This window comes from Nomascus leucogenys, chromosome 13 (genome assembly GCF_006542625.1).
Source record: "Nomascus leucogenys isolate Asia chromosome 13, Asia_NLE_v1, whole genome shotgun sequence".
In the NCBI taxonomy this organism is placed as follows: Eukaryota; Metazoa; Chordata; class Mammalia; order Primates; family Hylobatidae; genus Nomascus; species Nomascus leucogenys.
The window spans coordinates 5,745,268-5,771,783 of NC_044393.1; the positions used below are offsets into that span (position 1 = coordinate 5,745,268).

The 26,516-nt window shown below is 43.7% G+C and overlaps 1 protein-coding gene and 1 pseudogene across 5 annotated transcripts in view; both read right to left on the reverse strand.

Annotated features, from left to right (window-relative positions):
• The window catches only part of VAPB (VAMP associated protein B and C), a 65,204-nt gene extending 46,500 nt beyond the window's left edge, over positions 1 to 18,704 (reverse strand). For 2 of the 4 annotated variants that reach the window (XR_004033117.1, XR_004033116.1), the window contains exon 1: positions 18,311 to 18,701. Coding sequence is in view for 2 of the 4 variants with exons in the window: in XM_003277492.2 (XP_003277540.1) it covers positions 18,311 to 18,368 (58 nt within the window). In the remaining 2 variants the exon portion in view is untranslated. Of the gene's footprint in view, positions 1 to 18,310 lie in introns of all 4 variants that reach the window. The other 2 variants (XM_003277492.2, XM_003277494.2) reach the window with 2 other exon arrangements.
• A 5,927-nt stretch (positions 18,705 to 24,631) lies between these two features.
• Positions 24,632 to 25,093, reverse strand: LOC100584124 (annotated as a pseudogene). The gene has a single exon (XR_001116789.2). The product of XR_001116789.2 is annotated as a 40S ribosomal protein S19 pseudogene (transcript).
• Positions 25,094 to 26,516: the final 1,423 nt, after the last annotated feature.

Sequence of the window (26,516 nt, forward strand, 5' to 3'; positions counted from 1 at the left end):
GAAGTTTTACTTGTTTTATTAAAGAAAGATTTAAAACAAGTCTTCTAACAAATTATTAACTTTTAGTTACTCCATACTGGGGTATTTATATTATCTGTATTTTTCTGTACTTAAAAATTTTTTCATATACAGAAAGCTACCTGTAGTTTATGTGAGATCCAAACAAGGTTCTTTTGAAATAATTTTCTACTTGTTCAGACTTGTAAAGTTGTTGAAAACTGATAAACCAACATTGATAGTCATGCTTGTATAATTTATAAAAATCAAGGTTATCACTTAAAACATGTTTAAAGTTGCAGTGGTCTCATTAACTCAAGACAAAGACCCATGTGTACAATTCTGACAAAAGCTTCTGTATGAACTTCAAAGACTAGAAACCATCTAAATACTGTCACTACTTTCCTTTAATACACTAGATTTTTTTTCATAATAGAAAAATGGCTAAAAGGAGTATATAAGAGCTGAGGCTTCATACATTCTATCTATATCCACCACTAATATTATCGTGCAGTGGAAGATTATTCACAATGATGAATTTTACATCAGTTCTAAAAGGATCTTAGACGATTTAATAAACTGAATTTTTTCAATGCATTCTTTATCCCATTGACTAACAAACATCCAGTAATTACTCTCTACTTGAAAGACCAAAATTTCTGATTACAGTGATCACAAAAATAAACAAAAAGATAAGCAATATTCTACTGCAAATAAAATTCTATCTAAATAGAAGAGTGGCAAAACATGATTCACATTTCACACAAAGCAGGATGAGTCAAGATAGATAATATGCTCAAGTTAGGGGTATGAGTGATAAAATACCATGGGGTCCCAATTTCTCATGGTTGTAGTTGTTTTAACAGTTCAAGTGCAAAAAGTCATATCAATAGAAGTAAAACTTCTCCAAAGTGTTCCATCTTTAGTGGAGATAACAGCACGTGAAAAAGCCTCCACACCAAAATCAACACATCCAATTCACACCAGATACAGAAGAGGGGAGAACAAGTTTAGCATTCTGCACCTTGATGATCCAACTGGAATTTTCAATCTGTGAACAATGAGAAACAGAGAACGTGGTTTATCAGTTAGTGTGTAATCTGGTCTGGTTCCTTTTCAATAAAGAACCTAAGTGGCTATACCAGTGATAAGAGATTATCAACCAGGTCAGCAGCTTCTTAAACTCAACAAGAGGCCAGGGGAAAGGCTGTGAGACTTGGATGAAAAATATTGTCTATTTTTCCCTTTCTCTGCCTTTGAAAATTATGCTCATTCTTCAAAGTTTCACTCAAACGTCTTCTCCTTTGGAAAGGTTTACCAAATCTCTTTAGTCAGAAGAAATTACTCCTTACTGTTCTGTGTCACAACAATAAGCTGACTGCCAAATTTCTATCTGCAGCCTGGCCCTCTCCCCTGAGCTCCAGACTCAACTACCTATTTAACATCTCTCGTTGCAAGTGTACTGAGCATCTCAAGTTTCTCATGTCCAAACGGCACTCTTGAGTCCCACTCTCCTCCCTCAAACTCAATGCTTCTCATCTCAGTAAAGAAACCACCACTCACCCAACTGCTTAGGCCAAAAGTGTCTCTCTTCCTCTACATTTAATCTACATTCCTCTATATTCCTCTACCTTTAATCTAGAAACCCTGTCTCTACTAAAGATACAAAAATTACTTAGGCGTGGTGGCACACGCCTGTAGTCCCAGCTACTTGGGAAGCTGAGGCAAGAGAACTGCTTGAACCGGGAGGGGGAGGTTACAGTGAGCCAAGGGAGATCACGCCACTGCACTCCAGCCTGGGCAACAGAGCCAGTCTCTGTCTCAAAAAGACTCCTGGCCGGGCGTGATGGCTCACACCTGTAATCCTAGCATTTTGGGAGGCCTGAGCTCAGGAGTTCAGGAGTTCAAGACCAGCCTGGGCAACATGGTGAAACCCTGTCTACTAAAAATAAAAACATTAGCAGGGCATGGTGGTGCATGCCTATAATCCCAGCTACTCAGGAGGCTGAGACAAGAGAATTGCTCGAACCCAGGAGACAGACGTTGCAGTGAACCGAGATCGCGCCACTGCACTCCAGCCTGGGCGACAGAGCAAGACTCTGTCTCAAAAAAAAAAAAAAAAAAAAAAACCACACACACACACACACAAAACAACTCCTGCTCAGAATCCTCTGTGGCTTCCCACCTCACAACAAAATCCAAAGTCCCTCTTGTGGCCTGCCTACCAGCAAGGCTCCTGCCCTCTTCTTTGAGCTCATCTCCTAGCAGGCCCCTCCACCACTCTAGCACAGGCATAATGACCTTGCTGCTCCTTGAACACACCAAGCTCATCATCACCTCGCACTTGCCCTTCCATCCGTCTGTAATGCTCTTCCCAAATGTCTCCATAGTTCACACACTCATTTTATATAGGTCTCAGTTCAAATATCACCTTCTCAGGTAAATGACCTACCCTAATCACCCTACTTAAATGACCTTCCCTAATCACCCTACTTAAAATTGAATCCATTCCCAAATCCCTTTATCTTGCACTGTTTTTAGTTGTTTTTTTCCCCATTTATCACCTACTGCCTGACACCACATCATATATATTTTCTGTTTTTATTTAATGTACACCTTCCCCACTAGAAGATGAGCTCCGCAAGGTAAAAGTTTACTCATCTCGGCCTCTCAGCAATGCTTGGCACGCTACAGGTACTCAATAAGTAACCCATGAAGAGAATGGTTCAGGTGCTGTGCTAGGCTCTCAAGCTGGAGAGAGAAACAGGGCACTGCAGCTCCCACCCAGAATACACAGAACAATCTTGGGGTCCATCCAGAATTAATGAATCAGAATCTCTAGGACTGAGACTCCATAATGATTTTTTCTTTTTAAAAAATTATCAAATGTGACGTTAGCTCATATTTAACAGTACCAATCTATTCTAAGCACTTTATATGTGTTAATTTGTATCCTCCTAACATACCCCAGAGGGAGAAATTTGAGGCACAGAGAGATTAAATGCATCACTGAAGGGCACATGACTTTCAGATGGCAGATCTAGGGTTCACACTCTTAACTCCTGGGCAGTATACTACCTCTAACTGCATTGGACACTGTATGAAAGGTAATCTATAAAGCATCCTATCAAAAGGGGAGGGTGAGGAGCACAGGGAACTGATCAATGAGGCAAGCCCTGGAGTCTGAAAAGCAGATAACGCAAAGTACACTTTGAGCTGCAGGGAACTTGGGTGAAAGTACTGTGTGATAAAGCTACAAGGGGCTTCTGGGGGCATCACATGGCTGAAGAGGAAGGGGTACGAGACGGGTGAAAGCAGCTGAGGCTGGGAAGATGCAGTGTGGCCTGACTCTGAAGAGTTTTGCTGCTGGCCTAAGAATTTGGGCCACGAACCTATCCATAAGACCCAGAGAGCCAGTGAATGTGTTTAAACCAAGAAATGATATCAAATTTCAATGTTTAGAAAAATATCTCTGGAAACTGTATAAAGGATAGTCCAAAGGGTAAGAGAAGCAGGTAGAAAAATGAGAGAGAGAAAGTTGTGACACGGTGCTACTACAATAGTCTGGAAGGGAAAGGACCTATACTCAGGATATGATAGCAGAATACAAAGAAACAAAAGGTCATAGAAGACACTGCTGATTTAAATGGACTGAGTAGATGTGAAAGGTTACGGAAAATGGGGAGCAAAAGACAAGTTTAGGATTTCCAGCTTGCCAACTTGGTGCAAGGGCCACTCCCAACATCCAGAAGCCACAGTCAGTGGGGATAAGAGGATAAACGGTAAATACAGTGTGGAACATGCTGAGTTTGAGGTGTTCTCATGACAACCAGATAGACAGGGATGTCCAGTAGGCTAACAGATCAAAAGATCTGCTTGGAGATATAGATTTGGAAGTTTTCTGTGCAGAAGTGGAAGATGAAGGCATTATTAATGAGACAACATACAGAGAATTGTTAAATTGAGAAGACTGAAGCCAGAACCTGAGAAACCTCAACATCCAGTAAAAGAGATGATAAAGAAGTGGACAGTTCATCAGAAAAGTCAAAGACAAGTATCACAGAGAGAAACCTGGGGAACTAAGAAGGGTTTGAGTGGAGGGGTGAGGTCTGATGAAAGAAGAGTGAAGGTATCAGAAACTGAGATTCACCACTTCCCCAAAACTAGCTGTGATAGAAGACTGGGCATTTGCTTAAGCGGGGAAGATCTAGAAAACAAGATTTCTTTTTAGGAAGGGGCAACTTAAGCATGTTTGTAGGCACAAGGAAGGAATCAAGTACAAGAGAAATGTGAGACAGCAGTAATAGGCTGACTAATGATGCAAAACACTGTTAAGTGATGGGAAAGGAATGGGGTCAAAGAACACACACCTAAGAGGTAGTCCTGACTCTCTGAAATACAAGAGGAGGATAAGTAAAAACATAAGTTTCCACAAGAGAGAAAAGTAACCAGCATTTAGTGGAAAATCTTCAAATATTTTCTGAGCAAAATGCACTGTGTCTACATCAATCAGCTGTACATAATGGACCCTGCCGATAGCCTTCATTACTCTTCACCACTGAAAGTCTTCTCTTTTTCCCCCCTCTCTCCTTTCTCAGCTTTGTTTTTGTTTTTGAGACAGAGTCTTGCTCTGTCACCCAGAGTGGAGTGCAGTGGCATAATTTTGACTCATTGCAGCTTCCACCTCCTGGGTTCAAGTGATTCTCATGCCTCAGCCTCCTGAGTAGCTGGGATTACAGGCATGCACCACCACACCAGGTTAATTTCTGTATTTTTAGTAGAGATGGGGTTTCGCCATATTGCCCAGGCTCATCTCAAACTCCTGGCCTCAAGTGATTCGCCTGCCTCGGTGTCCCAAAATCCTTGGATTACAGGCATGAGCCATTGCGCCTGGCCTCTCCTTTCTCAGCTTTCTCCTAAACACCAACCCTTCCTCAACTATGCCTTAGATCCAGAGACCATTAACTCCCTGAGAAACTGCCATGCACCATGCACTGTGCTGTGCTAGGCACTGAGATCTGGGGAGAAGAGACACAATCTAAAAAAAAGAAAAAAAAAAAAGAAGGGGCTTGCTGACTAATAGCAGAAGGGAGTCACGTATCACGTTGCCAATGACAACATGCTGTGACATGTGTGGGAGCCAGAGGAACAGATACAATGTGAGTGAAGAATGTCAGGAAAGTGACCTTGAAGAAGTGAAGCCCATGCTGAGCTTCAAAGGTAAGCAGGGGGAAGCAGCGAAACAAATGAGGAAAAGGAATCAACTAATTTTTAGTGGTGGAAACAGCTAAAAGCTGTTACTTTATGACTACATACAGGGTAAGTCATGATACAGAGTATGCCAAAGCCCCATGGCCAAAGAGAACTAAAAGGCTGAAACACAAGCATGAGGAAAGACGATGCTGGAAAGATGGGCAGGGCAATGTGGGGAGAGTGCAACAAGTATCAATAATTTTCCAGGTTTTGTTAAAGAATTTAAACTTTATTTTTGGCAACAGGAAGACATCTAATGATTGTAAGCAAGCAAGAGATATGCTCAGATTTGCATCTTTGCAAACCATCTTTGAAAACCACATCGGGGTGGAAAGAAAGAGAAGACTCAGACAAGAAGATCAGTTAAGAGGCTATTACAGTTGCGGGAGAAAACGGGGCAGCCATAGAGGGAATGGGGAAGAAGGGACAGAATTGAGTCATAGACTCTCTGAGTTGGTCAAATGCATGAATGTAGGTACCATTCAATGAGACAGTAAGAAGGGGAGGTTTGGAGGAAAAAATGAAAAGGTGGTATGGAGTTCAGCTTGGGTCATGCTGCATTTAAAGTACTGCAGCCTTTTATATGGGCTTGGGTCAGGCCCGGGTTCACATGTAAGTGACGTTAGAAGCTAAGGGTACTGGTAAAAGAGTTCCGCAAAAGGGGAGAAGGGAAGACACAGAGAGAGCAAATCTAAGAGAAACAGGGAAAGGAGAAGAGGGGGAGAAGGTGAACGTGTAACCCTGAGCATTACCAACCGGACTGCATGATGAGTGGGCAAAATTGGCCACATGGGCAGAAGAAAAGCAGAGAGAGCAACGAGGGAGGTCAAGAGAAGAGTGTCAACGAGCAGGATGACAACAGGGGCCAAATGGTAGTGAAGACTGAACACGCAATGGGAGATGTAGTGATGACGCAATGATTGAGCTCCTGGGCAGTGACTAGAAGTGAAGAACGGAAAGAAAAAAGACAGGAAACTATGTTTTCCAGAAGTTTACCATGACAAGAAGGAAAGTGAAAGGAGTAGCTAGACAGGGCAAAAAGGACTGACAACAGTTTTTCTTCTTTAAAGGTGGAAGGGACAATACTCAGATGTTTAATGAAAATGACTAATGGCCAAGCACTATTCTCAGTGAGTGCTAGGTATGTAAAGAAAGAAAAAGAAACAATCTGGCTTTGAAAGAGAAAGGCAACAAAAGCATTCATTTTGAAAATAATAATAAAAAGATCCAAATGAGCCGACCAAGTGGTCTCTGGATTTCTCTAGACGACTGCTCGTGTTTCTTCCACCTTTTCTCTGAGCGAGGTTAGAGGTGAACTATGCACTAAGATGGGATCCTCCTGCCCGCAAATTACATGAAAAGTTTTGATTGTGTGCATCTGCACATTCTCTCAAGAGTAAGCCATGGCTCTCCTTCATCCAATTAGTAAAGCACTGCCTGACTTTACAAAGGTCAGAAGCACAAATTTAGATTTTCAGAGGAGTCCATCAGGATATATTTATACGCCAACAAATCAATTCAACCAACAGACTGAGAATTCAAATAAGCCTCCACAAGGACAAACCTCCAGTTTTTCAGCAAATTTCTCTTTTTATTCTTGTGTATGCTTCTATTTCAAATGATCATAGCAAACACTGAAAAGATGACCCAATCCAGGGTTGTATCCTTCTTTGGGGTACCAGGAAAAGAAAACAACAATAAGAAGAGAATGTAGTCTGTGTAGTCTACTCAGAAATACTAAAACAAAAACCTACAGGAGCTCACATTCTAGCAGCCAAAGCCAAGCAATAAGTAAATGAAGCACATAAAGAATAAAACAAAACGTTAAAGTGACATACAATTCGTACAATAACAGGTGATACAGAAAAAACTGGATCAGAGTCCAAGAATACTCAGGAAAGGTTAATATAAGTAGTGAGCTTTCAAACAGGAACAAGAGGTTTCATTAATTAAATATTCAGGAGCCCATAGGAACAAAGTACCAGTAGGTGCTGTGGGAAATACAAGCTGGTTCCTGTCCTCAAGGGGCTTTCCATCTCTCTTCTTCAACTAAAATAAACTTAAGTTCTCAAGCTTAGAGCTGGAAGGACCACCTAGAGGTACTGAGTTCAAGCCTCCTCACATCACAGAGGAGGAAAGCAAAGCTAAGGAGGTTAGCCCAAGTGCCTCTAGGTGACAGCAGGGCTAGGAATCACAGACTCCCTTTGTAATGCAAAGCACACAGGCTTGGGAGGCTGGAAGACCCGGATACAAATTCACATTCTGCAAAGGCCTCTCATCTCTAAAATGGAGATGGCCATAACACTCATTTCTCGAGTATGTACCATTCCATTTCTTCCCTTTTTCTACTATATTGTAAATGTTGAGTGATGGAACTAAAAGACTAAAATAGTACCCAGTTAACCCAGAAATGCATAGTTTGCACAACAGGTATTGAGGACATGAAAGACTCGGAGTAGAGAGTGGGGTGGTGGAAGGGAAGGTACAGTTGATAGTATCAGCACAGAATTTTCAACACTAATAAACAAATAGCTCACAATAAGAAGTGATCAAGTTAGGACAGAAGTTCTTAGGGGGAAAACACAGAATTCGTAGAAGGATTTTTTTTATTTTTATTTTTTATTTTTTTTTGAGACAGGGTCTCACTCTCAGCCCAGGCTGGAGTGCAGGACTTTTTTTTTTTTTTTCTTTTTCGAGACAGGGTCTCACTCTCAGCCCAGGCTGGAGTGCAGAGGTACAATCTCAGCTAGCTGCAACCTCTGCCCTCCTGGGTTCAAGCGATTCCTGACCCTCAGCCTCCCGATTAGCTGGGATTACAGGCATACACCACCAAGCCTGATTAACTTTTGTATTTTTAGTAGACAGGGGTTTCACCATGTTGACCAGGCTGGTGTCAACAGCTCAAGCGATCCACCGATCCACCCACCCCAGCCTCCCAAAGCTGGAATTACAGGTGTGAGCCACCGTGGCTGGCAAAAGATTAAAAGTCAGTCACAGTCATTCTAATGTCCCAGAGCAACTACACTTTACGTAAGAGGTGCCAAAGAGACAACTACAAGACTACAATTATAATAAGGCACTTTTTCTTTCTTTTTCTCTCTTTTTTTTTTTTTTTTTTTGAGATGGAGTTTTGCTCTTATTTCCCAGGCTGGAGTGCAATGACACGATCTCGGCTCACTGCAACCTCTACCTCCCCAGCTGAAGCGATTCTCCTGCCTCAGCCTCCCAAGTACCTGGATTACAGGCATGCACCACCATGCCCGGCTAACTTTCGTATTTTTAGTAGAGATGGGGCTTCACTATGTTGGTCACGCTGGTCTCGAACTCCTGACCTCAGGTGATCCACCCACCTCAGCCTCCCAAAGTGCTGGGATTACAGGTGTGAGCCACTGTGCCCGGCCTTTTCCTTTATTTTTCTATCCCATTTCTCTTTCAAGCCTCTTTCTCTAGTCTCACTCCTCCTCTCATCTTCCTAACAACATAATAAATAATAAATAAGAAAGCCAAGGGCACACCCCCACTTATCTTTTAAGGGAAGAAACACAGCCAGCATAATGACAAAAAAAAAAAAACAAAAAAAAAACCCATAGCCTTTGCGATCAGACAGATCTTGATTCAAATCCCAGCTCCAACCCTCAGTCAGGTTGATAACTTGGGTTAATAACTTCAGGATCATAACTGTACCCACTTCCTAGGCTTGCATTAAGAATTAAATAAATGAACGCTTAGAAAAATGGCAAGCACACAGTATAAGCTCGCCAACTCACATATCTCAAATGCCATCTTCCCTGTGAGATCGAACACCCAAAGGAGAATTAACACAGCTTTTTCTAAGTTCTCAATAAGGACAGGCCATAAATATCTTGTCCCCATTTTCCCTCCTTGTCTCCCAATACCCAGAGGCTGGAAACTTTAAGGGCTAGGCCTTCCTCCCAGGTCCCCAATGCAACTTAGTGCCTGGCCCACAGGAAGCTTTCAGTATGTGGTAATTGAACCAAATCTCAATCAGAGTCACGTTCAATTCCCCCAGAAGGAGTCATCTGTCTATAAAGAAAACCTCAAAGGATCTGCAAAGGGCAGAAACTCAAAATAGCTCTAATTTGGACAATCAACTATTATGTACAGACAATCCCCGACTGGTTTGACTTGCGACTTTTCAATTTTACAATGGTGTGAAGCCATCACAATTTTGACATATTTTGAATTTTGATCTCTTCCCAGGCTAGTAATATGCAGTACATGAGATATCCAATACCTTATCATACAATAGGCTTTGTGCTAGATGACTTTGTCCAACTGGAGGCTAACTTAAGGGTTCTGAGTATGTTTAAGGTAGACAAGGCTACGATGTTGGGTAGGTTAAGCTGTATTTAATATGTTTTCAACTTATAATATTTTCAATGACAATGGGTTTCTGAGGACGTAACTCCGCTGTAAGGTGAGAAGCATCTGTAAGAGATCATTATATCCATGCATGTCTCTAAATCCCTTCTTATTCAATTCATATGCCTGGCATATCATCGTCTTGGGAAATGATGACTTCCCAAAGTGTACCTTATACAGAGTGAAACAGCACTTTTTAATCACCTTAAGTTTACCTCTTTGAACAACTGAGAGAAGTCTCTAGCTTATTAACTCACCCTTATTTGTTTCTCTGTCCAAGGCAATGGCTGGTCAGGAGCATGCAGAACTAAAGGTTTTGTAGCAACACTTATAAAGTTTAAGGTGGCACTGCTAAAGATCATTTATTTTAGACATTCCTATCTTAATAAGTGCCCTTTACAACTTCTTGAATTCCCACACTACAAATCTGCAAGCCTATGAAATCTCTACCACACACAAGCTTTGCCCTGCCTTCCAAAGACTGGATAGCAGAAGGACAAATTACTCACAAGTTAATGTGTTTTTTTTTTTTTTTTTTTTTTTTTTTTTTGAGACAGAGTTTTGCTCTTGTTACCCAGGCTAGAGTGCGACGGCGGGATCTCGGCTCACCGCAACCTCCACCTCCCAGGTTCAAGCGATTCTCCTGCCTCAGCCTCCCAAGTAGCTGGGATTACAGGCATGAGCCGCCATGCCCGGCCTAATGCTTTCTAAATATATAGAATCACGAAACCATCAGAATCTGATATAAAAGTGAATATTCACAAGAGAAATCAAGCATTCTTTGGAGTCATCTGTCTGAACTTTTTTAAAAGTAGGGCAAGAAATCCCTCCTAAAAAATTCACAGAGAATAGCTCTTAATGAATTGATGTTCTTAAGAAATTGTCCTGACAGCTATTAATACTTCATTAATGGTTTTACATTCTCTGCCTCCCTCTCTCAAGAACAAACCCCTTTATGAGTTAACTCTAATGAGCTGATAGTGGTATCAGGGAAAGTACAAGGCTTCGCCTGTGCCACCATTTACTAGTGCAGCCTCATCCAGCGGAAAGTTACCTAGCCACTGACTAAGTCATCTCATATGATTGTTACACAGATTAAACAGTAACATAAATATGGCAAAACACCTCTTACCACAGTTCCTAAACTGTGTGGCCTATCTTCTGGAATTAAAGTATTTATCCAGGCCGGGCACGGTGGCTCACGCCTGTAATCCCAGCACTTTGGGAGGCCGAGGTGGGCGGATCACGAGGTCAGGAGATCGAGACCACGGTGAAACCCCGTCTCTACTAAAAATACAAAAAATTAGCCGGGCGTGGTGGCGGGCGCCTGTAGTCCCAGCTACTCGGAGAGGCTGAGGCAGGAGAATGGCGTGAACCCGGGAGGCGGAGCTTGCAGTGAGCCAAGATCGTGCCACTGCGCTCCAGCCTGGGTGACAGAGCGAGACTCCGTCTCAAAAAAAAAAAAAAAAAAAAGTATTTATCCTCTAGAAATGTTTGTTCTTTCTTTACCTTTCTTTACCCTTATATTGCAAAATGTATGTCAGCCACTGCTTTTAACTCCAGACCCAACCCAACGGGGTGTTGGGGGGCACATTTCACCACTCACAAATATGACCACTCCCAGATCCTTAGGTTCTATTTTCAATTTCCCTCCATTCTCTGAGCACCCTTCCGCCTTTCAAGACAACTCAAGGAACTTAGAGCTCTAAACCACATCACAAGGAAGTAATTCAAATCTAGGTAAATGGTCTAGGGGTAGATCCCATTGTCTTAAAGTACAAGCTAAAATATGAAAAACACTGCAGTCTCAATCTACCCCTAAAACATTTATTGCCCTAGTCTCCACTTCCCAGATGGGCAAAGGCTGAAGGAGGCTATTGAAATGCCAACAGTGTAGTAACTGAAACACCTTACAGGTATCGGCGAATGTGCCCCACCGCAACACGAGATGGGCATGCACACACACACACCCCAAAAGCCTGAAGACATCACTTGACACAGGTGAAAATACTAACATGCTAACCAAAGGTCAATATTAGCCCTTCTGAAAGGATGAAGGAAAACTCCAAGAAAGCGTTTCTATAGCTTTACAGTTCTATGCAATAAAAAATGTTATTAAAAGAAAGTATTCCAAGGTTTTCTCATGGGACTATGCCATTTTCTCAACTGCTTCCCAACCCCCAAACCCCCATGCAAGGGGGGTTTGTCTTTGTCTACAAAGACAGTGTTTGTAGACATCAATAGCTTGTTAAAAGGATACCCTTAATATTTTGAAAAATATCCTAGAGATATTATTTTACCACATTCAGTTATTTGTTTTTTAAATAATCCTCAAGTGACTGTCAAGTTTAGTAACTTTGTTTCCATAACAAAGCTCTTTAAACAACTCTTCCTTGTGTAAAGCCAGCTGCCCACGTCTGTCAGGTAAGAACTTCAAAGAACGCACATACCCACTGAGCAAGGCCAAAGCAATCCTGGATATGTTATGCTGATAACAGCCTGAAAGGGGCCTAAAATGATAGAAAAAAACAAGGATGCCAGTCTGGAAACCATAATGCAACTTTGTTTTTAACACAATCCTCAGTGCAAAATAACTGCAAAAGGCTTTTGTTTTATTTTACTAAAGATATTCTATGGCAACCTTGTCTTGACTAATGGAACTCAGCACTCTTTGTATTAATCTTTCTTGTCATCTAGGTGAAAGCTGTGCTCATTTGTCCCAAATCATGATCATCCTTTAGACAGCAAATTTTTCAAAAAAGTGGGGATATATAAGACACTCTTGGCCTGGCGCAGTGGCTCACGCCTGTAATCCCAGCACTTGGGAGGCCGAGGTGGGCAGATCACGAGGTCAAGAGATCAAGACCATCTGGCCAACATGGTGAAACCCCGTCTCTATTAAAAATACAAAAATTAGCTAGGCGTGGTGGCACGTGCCTGTAGTCCCAGCTACTCGGGAGGCTGAGGCAGGAGAATCACTTGAACCCAGGAGGCGGAGGTTGCAGTGAGCCAAGATAGTGCCATTGCACTCCAGCCTGGCAACAGAGCAAGACTCCATCTCAAAAAAAAAAAAAAAGACACTTTTGGAGATAATGCTTTATGTAAAAATTCAAGTTTCGGTTCTAAAAATCAAGCCTAGGGGTGGTATTTGAGTGATAACCAATATAATACACTCCCTTGACTCCTCCCCTAATTTTCAACTACTTAGCGATAATAACACAGGGTCAAAGTTCTCAGTATTCTGCCTTCAGCATTTGAAGGAAACATGCATACAATTTTAATAAATAAAAGATAGTGTTAATGTTTAATAAGCATCAATTCAGACTAATTATTTTCGTAAATCCACACCTGGATGAAAAGCTCCCAGGTAATTATGAAGATAACGGTGATCTATGTCACAACCACTCACATTAAGGAAACATCATTGCTTTACAAATATAAGCACATGGTCAAGAACTATACATTTTTTCCCCTCAGGAGTTAACTGTGAAGAAAAAGTAGTGAATAGGTGGATAAAAGAAAGTTAACTTCCAGTCCACATTTTTCTCCCAGGAACAAGATTTCAGAAGTAAATGGTACTATCTATGAAGATTTAAGTTTGACTCAAGTTTAGTAAGTTTAATGCCGCTTTTGATAAGCAAGCTACTTAATAATTAAATAAATGAAGATAATCTATTCAGGGTGGATCTAAACCACTACCATGAAGAATCTTCAGCACATGGCTGACACTTTGTTGTACTGTAAAACACAGTCTGCTCTATGTGATCACGAAATGTTAAGAAAATCAGTGCTATGCTAAAGCTAAAGAATTAATGTTGTACTTGGCATCTGAAAGATAATTACTGCACTGAATGAACTATATCCACAGGGCTTTAGATTTTTTAACTTCCTAAACAATCCTAAATTACACATCAACTTGAAGGGCTGAACTAAAGCGTCTAAGCCAGCTTTTCCTATACAAAAAAACAAAACAAAACAAAACAACGTCCTTAAACCATCATTTAGAGTGTCCAAGTTTCTATTTTCTCCCAAAAGTGGTACTCAACTACACTGATTCATTGGTGCCCTCCCATCTGATATCCCTACTAATGGCAGGACTATCTAAGACTTCTTGAAGGCCATTGGTTCAGTCAAGGAATAAAGCAAAAGTAAATGCATCCACAGTTATGTTTGAATCTTAACCGGCTGGGTGCAGTGGCTCACAACTGTCATCCCAGCACTTTGGGAGGCCGAGGTGGGTGGATCACCTGAGGTCGGGAGTTCGAGACCAGCCTGACCAACATGGAGAAATCCTGTCTCTACTGAAAGTACAAAATTACCGGGCATGGTGGCGCATGCCTGTAATCCCAGCTACTCGGGAGGCTGAGGCAGAAGAAGTGCTTGAACCCGGGAGGCAGAGGTTGCGGTGAGCCAAGATCGCATGATTGCACTCCAGCTTGAGCAACAAGAGCCAAACTCCATCTCAAAAAAAAAAAAAAAAAACCTTAACCTAGTGAGGATGGACGTTCAACAGACCATTTCCATGTGACGGTATCATTGCTAGGGGAATGGGCTAGGATATAAAGAATGATCTAGAGTCCTGAACAATGACGAAAAAATATATGACATACTATTTACCACAGATGGACTCTCATGGAAGGGGAGGGAGAAGGGAATGAAAGAAGAGCGCTATATAATGCCTTGAAAGTGACTCATTCGGAAAGCTCTCTTTGAGCTGGACAACAAGTGGGATCTCAGAGTGAGGAGATGGCAAGGAAACGATTAGGACTCGGACGAACTGAGATCAACAGAAAGAGTGACAATTTTAAAAAACTCCTATGACTTAGTGAAAAAGACAAAAAGAAACATAAAAGAAAACACACACTTAGGCTGGGTGCAGTGGCTCATGCCTGTAATCCCTGCACTTTGGGAGGCCGAGGAGGGAGGACTCCTTGAGGCCAGGAATTCAAGACCAGCCTGGGCAACATGGCAAGACTCTATCTTTACAAAAAAATTTAAAAATTAGCCAGGAATGGTGGCACCTGTAGTCCTAGCTACTAGGGAACCTGAAGCAGGAGGATCTCTTGAGCCCAGGAGTTTGAAGCTACAGTGAGCTATGATGGCACCACTGCCCTCCAGCCTGGGTGACAGAGCAAGACCCTGCCAAGAAACAAAAACATATACTCTCTCAGAAAGATACCCCTAGTCTGAAAGAGCTTAATGTTCACTCACTAAAAATATCTCATGAAAATCAACCTTAAGTCTAGGCAAATCCTCCTGTGTCATGCTTCTTTCAGGAAGCCACCAGGCTTTCTCCTTTTGATATTTATGATGCAGCATAGTACTTCCTATAAAAGTGCATAAGGTCATATAAATTTGCGTTTTTTTCTTCTGTAACATCCTTAAATTTAACATACCACACAAAATTCCCAAGATTAAAGAGTCTGACAATATACAATCCCATACGATCAACTTAGGCTGCATTTAAAACATAATTTTTCCTTTGAATGGGCATTTTAGTTATTACCTTCTCAAGTAAAGTTAGCTCAGAGGTTCATCTAGGTGAACCACCAGAAATCAGTCGTCACCCTGAGTAACCTGGAAGAAACCAGTTAAGTGTGCCATTTCTCATCCTGAAATGAATTATCTCTAAGTAAGTCAGAGTATTCAGTCTCTATTAATTGTACTGTCTTAGCATTCAGCCTAAAACAAACAAACACACCTCATGATGTCGTTTAAGAACACACACAGATGTCTCTTCTAAAGTTACGAGCCAGAGGACTTCAACAATTTGGTACCACTTCTCTTGGACCACTTCCTCAGCAAAAATATCCAGTGACTTTGGCATAATTACTTTGGCCAATCCAGGGCCAGAATGGTCGCTATTCTCTGCCACACCTTTCAGGTACAGAAGTGATGAAACCACTTAAGTGGTTAAGTGGTTGTCTAATCTCTGTATAGTACTATGCACTTACAAAGCCGCTAACAGCCATGTCATTCCTTCTAAACACTTTCTACAAGAGGCAACGTGGACATGAGCATCATCCCCATTGACCGAAGAATGACCCCAGGCTTTGAGGAGTGAAGTGGCGTAAGGTCACACATCTTTCAGTAAAACAATTGAACAAAATCTTAAATTTTCTCAAATGAGTGCCTCTTTCCATAACATCATATTAGACAACAGAGTTTGTACTGGGATTTGGAGGTTTTCAGAAAGTTAATGCAAGGAAGGACTGCTCAAGGAGAAGCAACACAATTTTAACTTGGACACTGGCTGCATCTATGCATAAAGGAACTGAGATCTGACTCTTGTCTACTCACCAGCCTTGTCTCCCATCTTGCCAGGCAACCACAACAAATGTTCTTTGTTGCTGTCATTCAGAACCACTAGTGGTGGCCGGGCTCACGCCTGTAATCCCAGCACTTTGAGAGGCCAAGGAGGGCGGATCACTTGAGGTCCTGAGTTTGAGACCAGCCTGGCCAACACAGTGAAACCCCATCTCTACTAAAAATACAAAATTTAGCCAGGCGTAGTGGCACATGACTGTATGTAATCCCAGATACTCAAGAGGCTGAGGCAGGAGAATCACTCGAACCTGGGAGGCAGAAGCTGCAGTGAGATGGCGCCTCTGCACTCCAGTCTGGGTGACAGAGTGAGACCTCTATCTCAAAAAAAAAAAACTACTAGTGGCATCCCAAAGGAGCCCAGTCATCTCAGGGTTTGTGCCTCTGCGCATGCAAATTCCTGTCTGAAATGTTCCCCACCCTTTCCTTCTTTGAGCCTTCTTCTACTCGACTTTTATAACTGAGCTCAAATGACACCTCTTTCAGGAGTTGACCTCCTCAATGCTCCTGGAGCACTCTGGACTACCCTACATCATTGTCCTGTCCTGGCTGTTATTCTCACCTGCCCCCTTCCCTAAAGTACTGGGAGGAGGTTGAGGGAAAATGGGAGAGTACAGCTGATATGACTTGGCTTCTCCGGGTATGTGACACACAGATCAGGTACTCAGTACACGTTGGTGGACTAACCGAATGAACCCACCAATTCTCAGGAGAAGTCAAGCCAGGCCTCCCAGAGAAAGAACTTCAGACAACTCAAGTGGAAACTATGGCTCACTATTTTCACTTTAGCTACCTGGACTCCTTTCCCAATCTGGCATCCCCAGAAGGCCATGAGAACATCATGAAAGCTCAAGTACTATCCTGGAATTACAATCCACAGTAGGTTTGGTGGGGTTTTTCGGCTTTTTCATTCTAATTGGAAAGCCTTTGGTTCTCTGTAAATTCAGTTATTTCACATTGTTAACTCGGAAGGCAAAGTGACAGCCACCATTCTGGAGTTATTTCCCAGCGATCAGACAGCATAACGGTTAAGAGTGTGAACTCTGAAGTCTGGGTTCAAATGTACCATTTGCCAACTGGTAACTTTGGGTAAGTTACCCTACACTACTTCCCAATAGGACATATAAACTGGAGAGCCTCTGGCCATTCATTCCATCATAAATACCAACTGAGCATCTACTGTGAGCCCGGTGCTAGCGATATAGTGGAGACCTGGCCTTCCGATCTAAAGTACACTTCCATGGAGTCAGACTGTTCCATTTCCTACACAGCACTTAGCACTATCTGCAGTGATCTTGTGTGCTGGTTTGTCTGTCCTCGTCGGAAGGTAAGCTCTATGAGAGCAGAGACCTTGTCTGTCTTGTGCATCCATCACCTCCCCAGAGCCTTCCACATCACTGGATACACGCAAAAAGAAGGAATGAGTACGTCAGACAAGAACCTTTTACCTCGTGGCCCTGGTGAAGGTAGGAAAAAAAAAAAAAAAAAGAAGTAACAACATAGAAAACATAAAGGCACAAATTACAGAGGTAATACTATCTGGGAGAAACCAGGGCCACGGCTTCCCATCACCGCAGGTGTTGCTCCAGGCAGCTCTGCGGAGAAAAAGGATCCCAGCACCCTGGCAGCCTCCCTGAGCCGCATCCAGGAGACAGCATGAGGGAGGCAGTGAAAGGAAAATGGGCCCAATCCCATCAGAAGTCCTGAGGAGGTTCATTTGTTGGTTCAACATGTTCATTTGTTGGTTCAACAGATATTTATTTACTAGGCGTATAATGTGTGCTGGGTACACAGCAGCGAACTGACAAGAGCCTGTCCTCATGCAGTTTCCCTTCTAGTATTAAAACAGTGATTTGGGGTATGAAAAGTGCCGTGCTGACCACAAAACAGTGACGGAATAGGGAATGACAGCAGGTGTGCACGGTGGGCTGGGTGGTCACAGCAGGCCTCTCTGAGCAGGTGACACCTCAACTAAGCCCTGAGGTCAACACTGTCACAGAGCAGGGGAAGAACCTTCTAGGCAAAGGCAGCGGTGGAGGCTCACACTAGAGAGGATCACAAACTGGTAAGTTACAAGCAAAGTGACAAGTGCCTCGAAGGCAAGTCCCAGGAGGCTGGGGGTCGTGGAGGAGGCGCAGGCCCCGGCTCCCGCACCAGCCCTCTCGGGTCCCGGCCACTCCGGGCAGTTCTGGGGCGCGCGGCGAGCGCCAAGGCCCGGCCCGGCCTCGCCGCCCCCCGCCACAGCGCCGTCGGGGTGGGGACGAGGGCCGACGTCACCCGCCGCGCCGGGCTCCGTCCCTCCAGCACTGGGGCGGGGGCCGCGGGCAGGAAGGTGGCGGCCTCTGGGGCTTACCTCGGAATTTGAGCTCGTGCTGCGGCTCGAGGCTCAGGACCTGCTCCACCTTCGCCATGTTCCTTAGCGGCGGAGCACCTTTGGCGGGGAGACCCCTGAGAGGTCACCGGGGCGGGAAGCGTTAAGGCTGCGCCCGCTTTAAGTTTTACAAAAAGGCGGGGACCTGTCGGGGCACGGGCGGGGGTCTTCTAAGGGGTGCGCGCGCTGGGGGGGGTCGGTCTACGCGGTGCAGGCGCAGGGGCGGAGGGCGAGGGCGAGGCCGCGGTGCCCGGCGAGCTGACGGCACGCACGCACGCACGCACGCAGAGACGTACACACGCACGCACGCAGCAGGCTGGCCCGCTCGGGCGGCGGGAAGCTGCGGCCTGCGCCGCCGGCTCCAGGGGCGGGGACTAAAGCTGCGCGCGTGGAGCCCCTCCCGGGACAGTGCGCAGGCGCGGCACAAGCCACGGGGCGGGACTGCGGGGCAGCAAGGGGCGGGGCTTCGGGCCGTTCAGGAGGCGGGGTCTGTAGTCCAACTAGGACAGCCACCGCGAAAACTATTAAGGGTACGCTGGGGGCCAGCCTCGTGTTAAGTGCTTTATTCAATAATAACAATTAGAATAAACTTCCACTTTTCTCTTGCTTATGTAGTGCCAGGCACTGTTAGAGACTCTGAATAATAGTGAAAGTACTTAGTATAACTATAATGTTTACGGGTGAGTGATATGGGCTAGGCACTGTGACGCCTTGTAAATAATAATTATAAATATAATAAACTACCAATTATTGCTTATTTATTTTGTATCACTCTACTGAATGCTTCCAATAACAACAGCAACTACAATAAATACAAGCTACCCTACATTAAATGTTTACTATGCAACTGGCACTGTGCTGAATTCTTTACTAGTAAATTCTATTTGTTTATGCAACAAATATTTAGAAATACAATGATCAGAAAAGCTAACCTGATTCCAATCGTTTTACTATAGCCTAGTGAAGAGACATCTTTTGAATAAATAACCACACAAGTAAGTTAAATAATTAAAAATTGCTGGAGAATCCAGATCTGCTTGACCTCAAAAGTGGATACTCTACATCATGATTACCGTTTAAATTGTATTTCATTATATTATGTTTACTATGGAAGTAAAATAGGTGTTCTTAATAAGTCTCCTATACATACCCATATAGCTGAGACAAACGTGGCAAATTGCTAACAATGGCTGACTCAACATCACAGGTATATGGTTTTCTTGTACTGTTTCTCCCACTTTGCTGTATACTTGAAATTTTTCATGATAAAAAGGTTTTTTAAAAGACTAACCTTTGTATTTTAACTGGAGCATTTAGTCCATTTATATTTATTATATTTACTAATATATCTGGAATTATTTCTACCATTGTATTTTGTTATTTCTATTTGTCCTGCCTGTTTTTTTTCCCCTTTCCTTTTTCTTTAGGGTTTATTTTTATTCTCATTCTGATTTTCTTCACCTATTTACTCTATTTCTAAGTTTTAGTGGTTACTTCAAAATTTTGGGCATGCATACTTACCTTGTGAAAGTCCAGTATCTTTAAATATTTGTAAAAATGTCTTTACCCTGTTTCCTTAAAATATAAAGACTTTGGAGTACTTTAATCACCCATCCTCTAAATTATACACCTTAATGTAGTGTATGTTAAGTTTAATCTTTGCCATTGTAACCCCAGGAGACATTACTAAATTGTTTTATTCAGTCAACATTAGTTTAGATTCAGCCACACAATTACCATTTGTATCCACCTTTTCTTCTTGCATCTCAGCTTTCACCAACAGGATCGCTCTCCTTTTGCCTGCAGTAAATCCTTTAAATTTTATTTTTTTGTAGCTTTGTTGGTGCAAACCCTCTCAGTTTCTGTTTGTCGCAAATGGATTCATTTTTGCCTTTTGTTGTTTTTATTTATTTATTTATTTATTTATTTATTTATTTTGGAGATGAGGTCTTGCTCTGTTGCCCATGCTGGAGTGCAGTGGCATGATCATGGCTCACTGCAGCCTGTGTCTCTCAGGCTGAAGCAATCCTCCCACCTCAGACTCCCGTGTAGCTGGGACTAAAAGCCTGCACCACCACGCCCAGCTAATTTTTTTATTTTCTGTAAAATCTCACTATGTTGCCCAGGCTGGTCTCAAACTCCTGGGCTCAAGTGATCCTCCTGCCTCATCCTCCAAAGTGCTAGGATTACAGGCGTGAGCCACTGCACCTGGCCTTGCCCTTGTTCTTGAAAGATATTTTGGCTTGCTTGCTTGAATGACAGCTGTCCTCTGTCAGCACAGTGGATTGCCATCCACTGTTTGCCTGTTCCCCCTCGTTACTCCTCAGGAGTCCAGTGACAATCTTACGTCGTTCCTTCATAGGTTGTTGGTCTTTTCTCCCTCTTCTCATGTTCTACAGTTTTACCATGCTGTATCTTTTTTTTTGTTTTTTGAGACGGAGTCTCGCTCTGTCCCCCAGTCTGGAGTGCAGTGACGCCATCTCAGCTCACTGCAACCTCCGCCTCCCATGTTCAAGCGATTCTCCTGCCTCAGCCTACTGAGTCGCTGGGATTACAGGCACGCATCACCACGCCCGGCTAATTTTTGTGTTTTTAGTTGAGACGGAGTTTTGCCACGTTGGCCAGGATGGTCTCAAACTCCTGACCTCAGGTAATCCACCCACCTCGACCTCCCAAAGTGTTGGGATTACAGGCATGAGCCACCATGCCCAGCTCATGCTGTATCTTTTTATTTATCCTGCCTTGAATTCTTTGGGCTTTCTGAATTTGATGATTGGTGTCTTTCATTATTCTTTTTTTTTTTTTTTTTGAGACAGAGTCTCGCTCTGTCGCCCAGGCTGGAGTGCAGTGGTGCGATCTGGGCTCACTGCAAGCTCCATCTTCCAGGTTCACGCCATTCTCCTGCCTCAGCCTCCGGAGCAGCTGGGACTACAGGCGCCCGCCGCCACGCCCGGCCAATTTTTTGTATTTTTAGTAGAGACGGGGTTTCACCGTGTTAGCCAGGATGGTCTCGATCTCCTGACCTCGTGATCCGCCCGCCTCGGCCTCCCAAAGTGCTGGGATTACAGGCGTGAGCCACCCTGCCTGGCCTCATTATTCTTGAAAACTCTCAGACAATACCTTTTTTTTTTTTTCAATTTAATTTTACTTTTTTATTGTGGTAAGATACACATAACATAAAATTTACTATCTATCATTTTGAAGTATACAGTGGTATTAAGAACATTCCTGTTGTGGTGCAACCTCACCATCATCCATCTTAGAACTCCCTTCATCTTGCAAAACTAGACCTCTGTACCCCTTGAACAATCATTCCCCATGCTCCCTCTCCTAAGCCCCTGGCAACCACCATTCCATGTCCTGCCTCATGAATTTGACTAGTCTAGGTACTTCTAAGCAGAATCATACAATATTTGTCCTTTTGTGACTGGCTTATTTTGCCTAGCATAAAGTCCCCAAAGTTCATCCATGTATCATATATGAAAATATCTCTTTTAAATGTTATCTTGGATGGACACAGTGGTTCATGCCTGTAGTCCCAGCAATTTAGGAGGCCAAGGAGGGCAGATTGCTTGAATCCAGGAGTTCAAGACCAGCTTGGGCAACATGGTGAAACCCCATCTCCACAAAAAATACAAAAAAAAAAAAAAAATTAGCCATGCATGGTGGTGCATGCCTGTAGTCCCAGTTACTCAGGAGGCTGAGGTGGGAGGACTTGAGCCCAAGAGGTCGAGGCTGCAGTGAACCATTATACCATTGCACTCCAGCCTGGGGTAACAGAGTGAGATCCTGTCTCAAAAAAAGAAAAAATAAAAATAAATGTTATCTCAACCTCATTCTCTCACTCTTTACATCTTGTAGTGTGATTAGTAGTTATTCAACTAATATTTTTCAAGCTGTAGGTTGTTTTCCAACAGTGGCTTATGAAATCAATATAGTAGATTGTTACCAGTGTTGAGAAAGAATGAGAATATAATATATTGGAGAACAAGAATATAATATATTGGAGTGTATTGTATTATTTCATGAATCTTTTGTTTCAGTTGTGTTTATTAATATACTTATACACATTATCTATGGAGTGAGTCACAAGTAAAATACATTTATTACTGTGGATTGTGAAAGAAAAAGACAGAAGTCTTGTACCCTTCTCCATGTCTATTAACCTCTCTATCACATCTTAATCTGTCCTCTTTATGTTCCATGTTCTGGATAGTTCTTCAGATCTTTTTTCTAGTCACTAATTATCTCTTAGGCTATTGATAAACCTGTTTCAGGAGTTTTTCATTTTGTTTATTTTTTTTTAAGCCTATAAGTTCTATTTTGTTCTTTTACATATCCAAGTAGTTATAGGTTGTGATTTTTCTTTTTTTTTTTTTCTTATTATTATTTGAGACAAGGTCTCCCTCTGTTGCCCGGGCTAGAGTGCAGTGGTGCAATGTTGGGTCACTGCAACCTCTACCTCATGGGCTCAAGCCATCCTCCCACCTCAGCCTCCCGAGTAGCTGAGACTACAGGTAAGCACCACCACACCCGGCTAATGTTTGAATGTTTTGTAGAGATGGGATTTCACCACATTACCCAGGCTGGTCTCGAGCTCCTGAGTTTATGCAATCCTCTCATCTCAGCCTCCCAAAGTGCTGAGATTAATGGCATGAGCCACTGTGCCTGGCCACATTTATAGGTTTTTTAACACTGGTTCCCAGCTCCTCTGCCCTCCCCCAGGGAATGGTGCCATAACAAAGCTTTAGTGTTGGTCTCTTCTGCCAGGTCACTTTGGTAAGGGGAAGCCCACGTTCCTAAGCCCATACAGAGCCTCCACACCTGCCACCATGGCCACTGCATAAATAAGCTCATTCAGCACGCAATGGCACAGCTGTGGGAAAGGCTGACTGTTGTCTGCAGAATGTGCCATCTCGTCCACTCAATTAATAGAGTCGCTGCTGCACTAGATGTCTTTGAGCAGGCATTCACATGAGACACCAGTGTCTTTTTTTTTTTTTTAATTTAGAGACGGAGTCTTGCTCTGTTGCCCAGGCTGGAGTGCAGTGGCACGAACTCAGCTCACTGCAACCTCCACCTCCCAGGTTCAAGCAAGCCTCCCGAGTAGCTGGGATTACAGACGCCCACCACCACGCCCGGCTATTTTTTTTATTTTTAGTAGAGACGGTGTTTTACCATGTTGGCCAGGATGGTCTTGAACTCCTGACCTCGTGATTCACCTGCCTTGGCCTCCCAAAGTGCTGGGATTACAGGCGTGAGCCACCGTGCTTGGCCAAGACACCAGTGTCTTCACACCCATCCTGAGAGGTATCTAGTACCTCCTCCCAGACCTCCTCACCACATATCCACACCTGCTCTCTCCGTCCCTGATCATCCATTACCCAGGGGCCCGTGCACCTCTGTGCTCTTGGTCGTTTCTCAGCCACACAAAGTACACAGCCAAACACACTGCTTGAGATTCTGCTAAATGTATGAATTCCATTTATGTTGTAATCCTGCAGCCCACTCAATTAAAGTTTGGGAATAATTTTCAGCAAGGTCAAAAATCTACAGCTAGGCCAGGTGCGGTAGCTCACACCTGTAATCCCAGCACTTGGGGAGGCCGAGGCGGGTGTATCACTTGAGGTCAGGGGTTTGAGACCAACCTGGCCAACATAGTGAAACCCCGTCTCTACTAAAAATACAAAAAATTAGCTGGGCGTAGTGGCAGCTGCCTGTAATCCCAGCTACTTGGGAGACTGAGGCAGGAGAAAAGCTTGAATCCGGGAGGCAGAGGTTGCAGTAAGCCGAGATCATGCCATTGCACTCCAGCCTGGGCAACAAGAGCAAAACTCCACCTCAAAAAAAAAAAAATCTACAACTACAAGAAATAAAGGATTATTTCAGGGCTCTGTAGAATCTCTCTGGTTCTCTGACTGTGAGTTAAGCTGAGAGTTTAAAGACTGGAGCGTGTCCTTTACTTGCCATAATAACTCCAGTGAACTCAGAAATAGCTATCTCATCCCACGGTCCTGAAGTCATCACTACCATGTAAGTGTGGCAGTCCCATGGCTCTCCATGCCCTTACTTCAGTGGGAACATTGTCACAATCAAATGATATTAGTAGTGATGTCAGTATGAGCCATTGATTACTTGTAATCACTGGTGTATAGTAAACTGGCTCTCTCGGGGGGAAATAATATCTGTAGTCTTTGCAGATTCCTTTTATTTCCTTTTCTTTGTTTTTTCGTTTGTTTGGTTGATTTTATTTATTTATTTATTTTATGAATGAGGCAATTTATTAATCCAGCATGGTTTGTTCTAATGCTTCTTGTTGGCAGCTGCCACCTGTCCAGCGATTCTGTCCAGATCTCTCTGTCCCTGAGGTGTCAGTTTGCGGCCCCCGTCTTGGTCCTTTTCCACCATTTTCAGCCCCTCCAGGGCTTGGAGGACCCGGCGGGCCACACTCTTGGAGCCTTGGCTGAAGTGACTGGGCATGACGCCGTTTCTCTGACGTCCCCCATAGATCTTGGTCATGGAGCCAACCCCAGCGCCACCCCGGAGGTACAGGTGCCGTGCTGTGGAAGCAGCTCGCGTGTAGAACCAGTTCTCATCATAGGGAGCAAGCTCTTTGTGCTTGGCCAGCTTGACGGTGTCCACCCATTCGGGGACTTTCAGCTTCCCGGACTTTTTGAGGAAGGCTGCCAGAGCTCTGACAAACTCCTGCTGGTTCACGTCTTTTACAGTAACTCTAGGCATCGTGTGGCCTCTGTGCTGCCAGCCAGGGGAAAAGCGGTTGATTTTATTTTTTTGAGACAGGGTCACACTCTGTCACCCAGGACAGAGTGCAGTGGTACGATCGTAGCTCACCGTAACCTCAAACTCCTGGCCTCAAGTGATCCTCCTGACTCAGCCTCCCAGCGTGCTGTGATTACAGCTGTGAGCCACCATGCCCAGCCAGCTTTTGCAGATTTCTATGGTATAAACACTCCCACCATGACTGATTTTAGGCTGCCAATGGGATGTCACTGAACACAGAGTTGAAAAGAGGTGTGTATGACTGGCTCTCACCAGCTGGTATTCAGCACACCTGTGCTTGTATTCTATATTTCATAGGCACTGCAGTCAAGCATGAGGATGTGGCCAATCCAATCCCAGAATCCCTTCTTTGAGAGTCTGTTTCCTGGGACCACTCTTGGTACCAAGTGCTCTGTTAGTCAAGCTCCAGCCAGGAAAGCAGAAATTACACCAGCTGTTTTAACAAAGATAATTTAGTATAAGGAACTGGTTAAACAGGTAATGGCGAACTGTCAAAGCCAAAAGAAGAAGACGTTGAGGTATCACAAGGGTAGTAATGGCAGGAAGAAACTACCGTTCCTAGGGTTAAGAGAACACAGGGAAGATGCTGGGGTTATGGGACTCCAGGAGCTCAGTGGGAGGGCTTCATGGAGGTGGCCACGGACTCCTGAGGAGGGAGCACTGGCCAGGGCTGGGGCCTCTGAGGGGATACAATGAGGCTACTTCTGGGAGTGCCAAAACCACGTGGAGACTGAACAACTACTGCTTTCGGATGAAAGATCACTGCTGAAGCAACACTGTCAAGAACAGGAACAGGACAGGAAAGACTGGTCCCTTCTCCTCTCTTCCGATTTCAGGTGTTCCTTGAGTGCCTCTCCCAGTGGAGCCTGAGAGAAAACCTGCTGACTGAGGAGAAATGACATGTCCAGAGACTCAGCCCCAGTATGTCAGAGCAGGGTGTAGAGGGTTAATTTGGAGCTGAGAGACAACAGCTTCATAGCTACCAATCCCTTTTTTATTTCTTTAAACATAGTAGACATACTTATTTTTACAGTCTGTTCAGTGCCTGACTTGTGTGCAGTTCTACTTTTATTGTTTCTGGGGGCTTTGGCTCAGTGGGGCCTGTTTCCTTGTGTGTTTTATTGCCTTTGACCTTATCTGTGAGAATCCTTGGAGGCCGAGCATTTCAGTTACCTCCAAAACTTAGCGGCCCAAATATAAACAACCATTTAATTATTCTCACTCACACTTATGGGGGTTGACTGGGCTCTGCTGGGTGGTTCACACTCAGCCTCTCATGTGGCTTTCGTAAAACAGCAGCTGAGTCTGTGCAGGGAGTTTAGGGCCAACTACAAAGTTAAAGGGCATAGTTCCTAAATCACCCTCCCTCTGACACCAACTGCAAGTT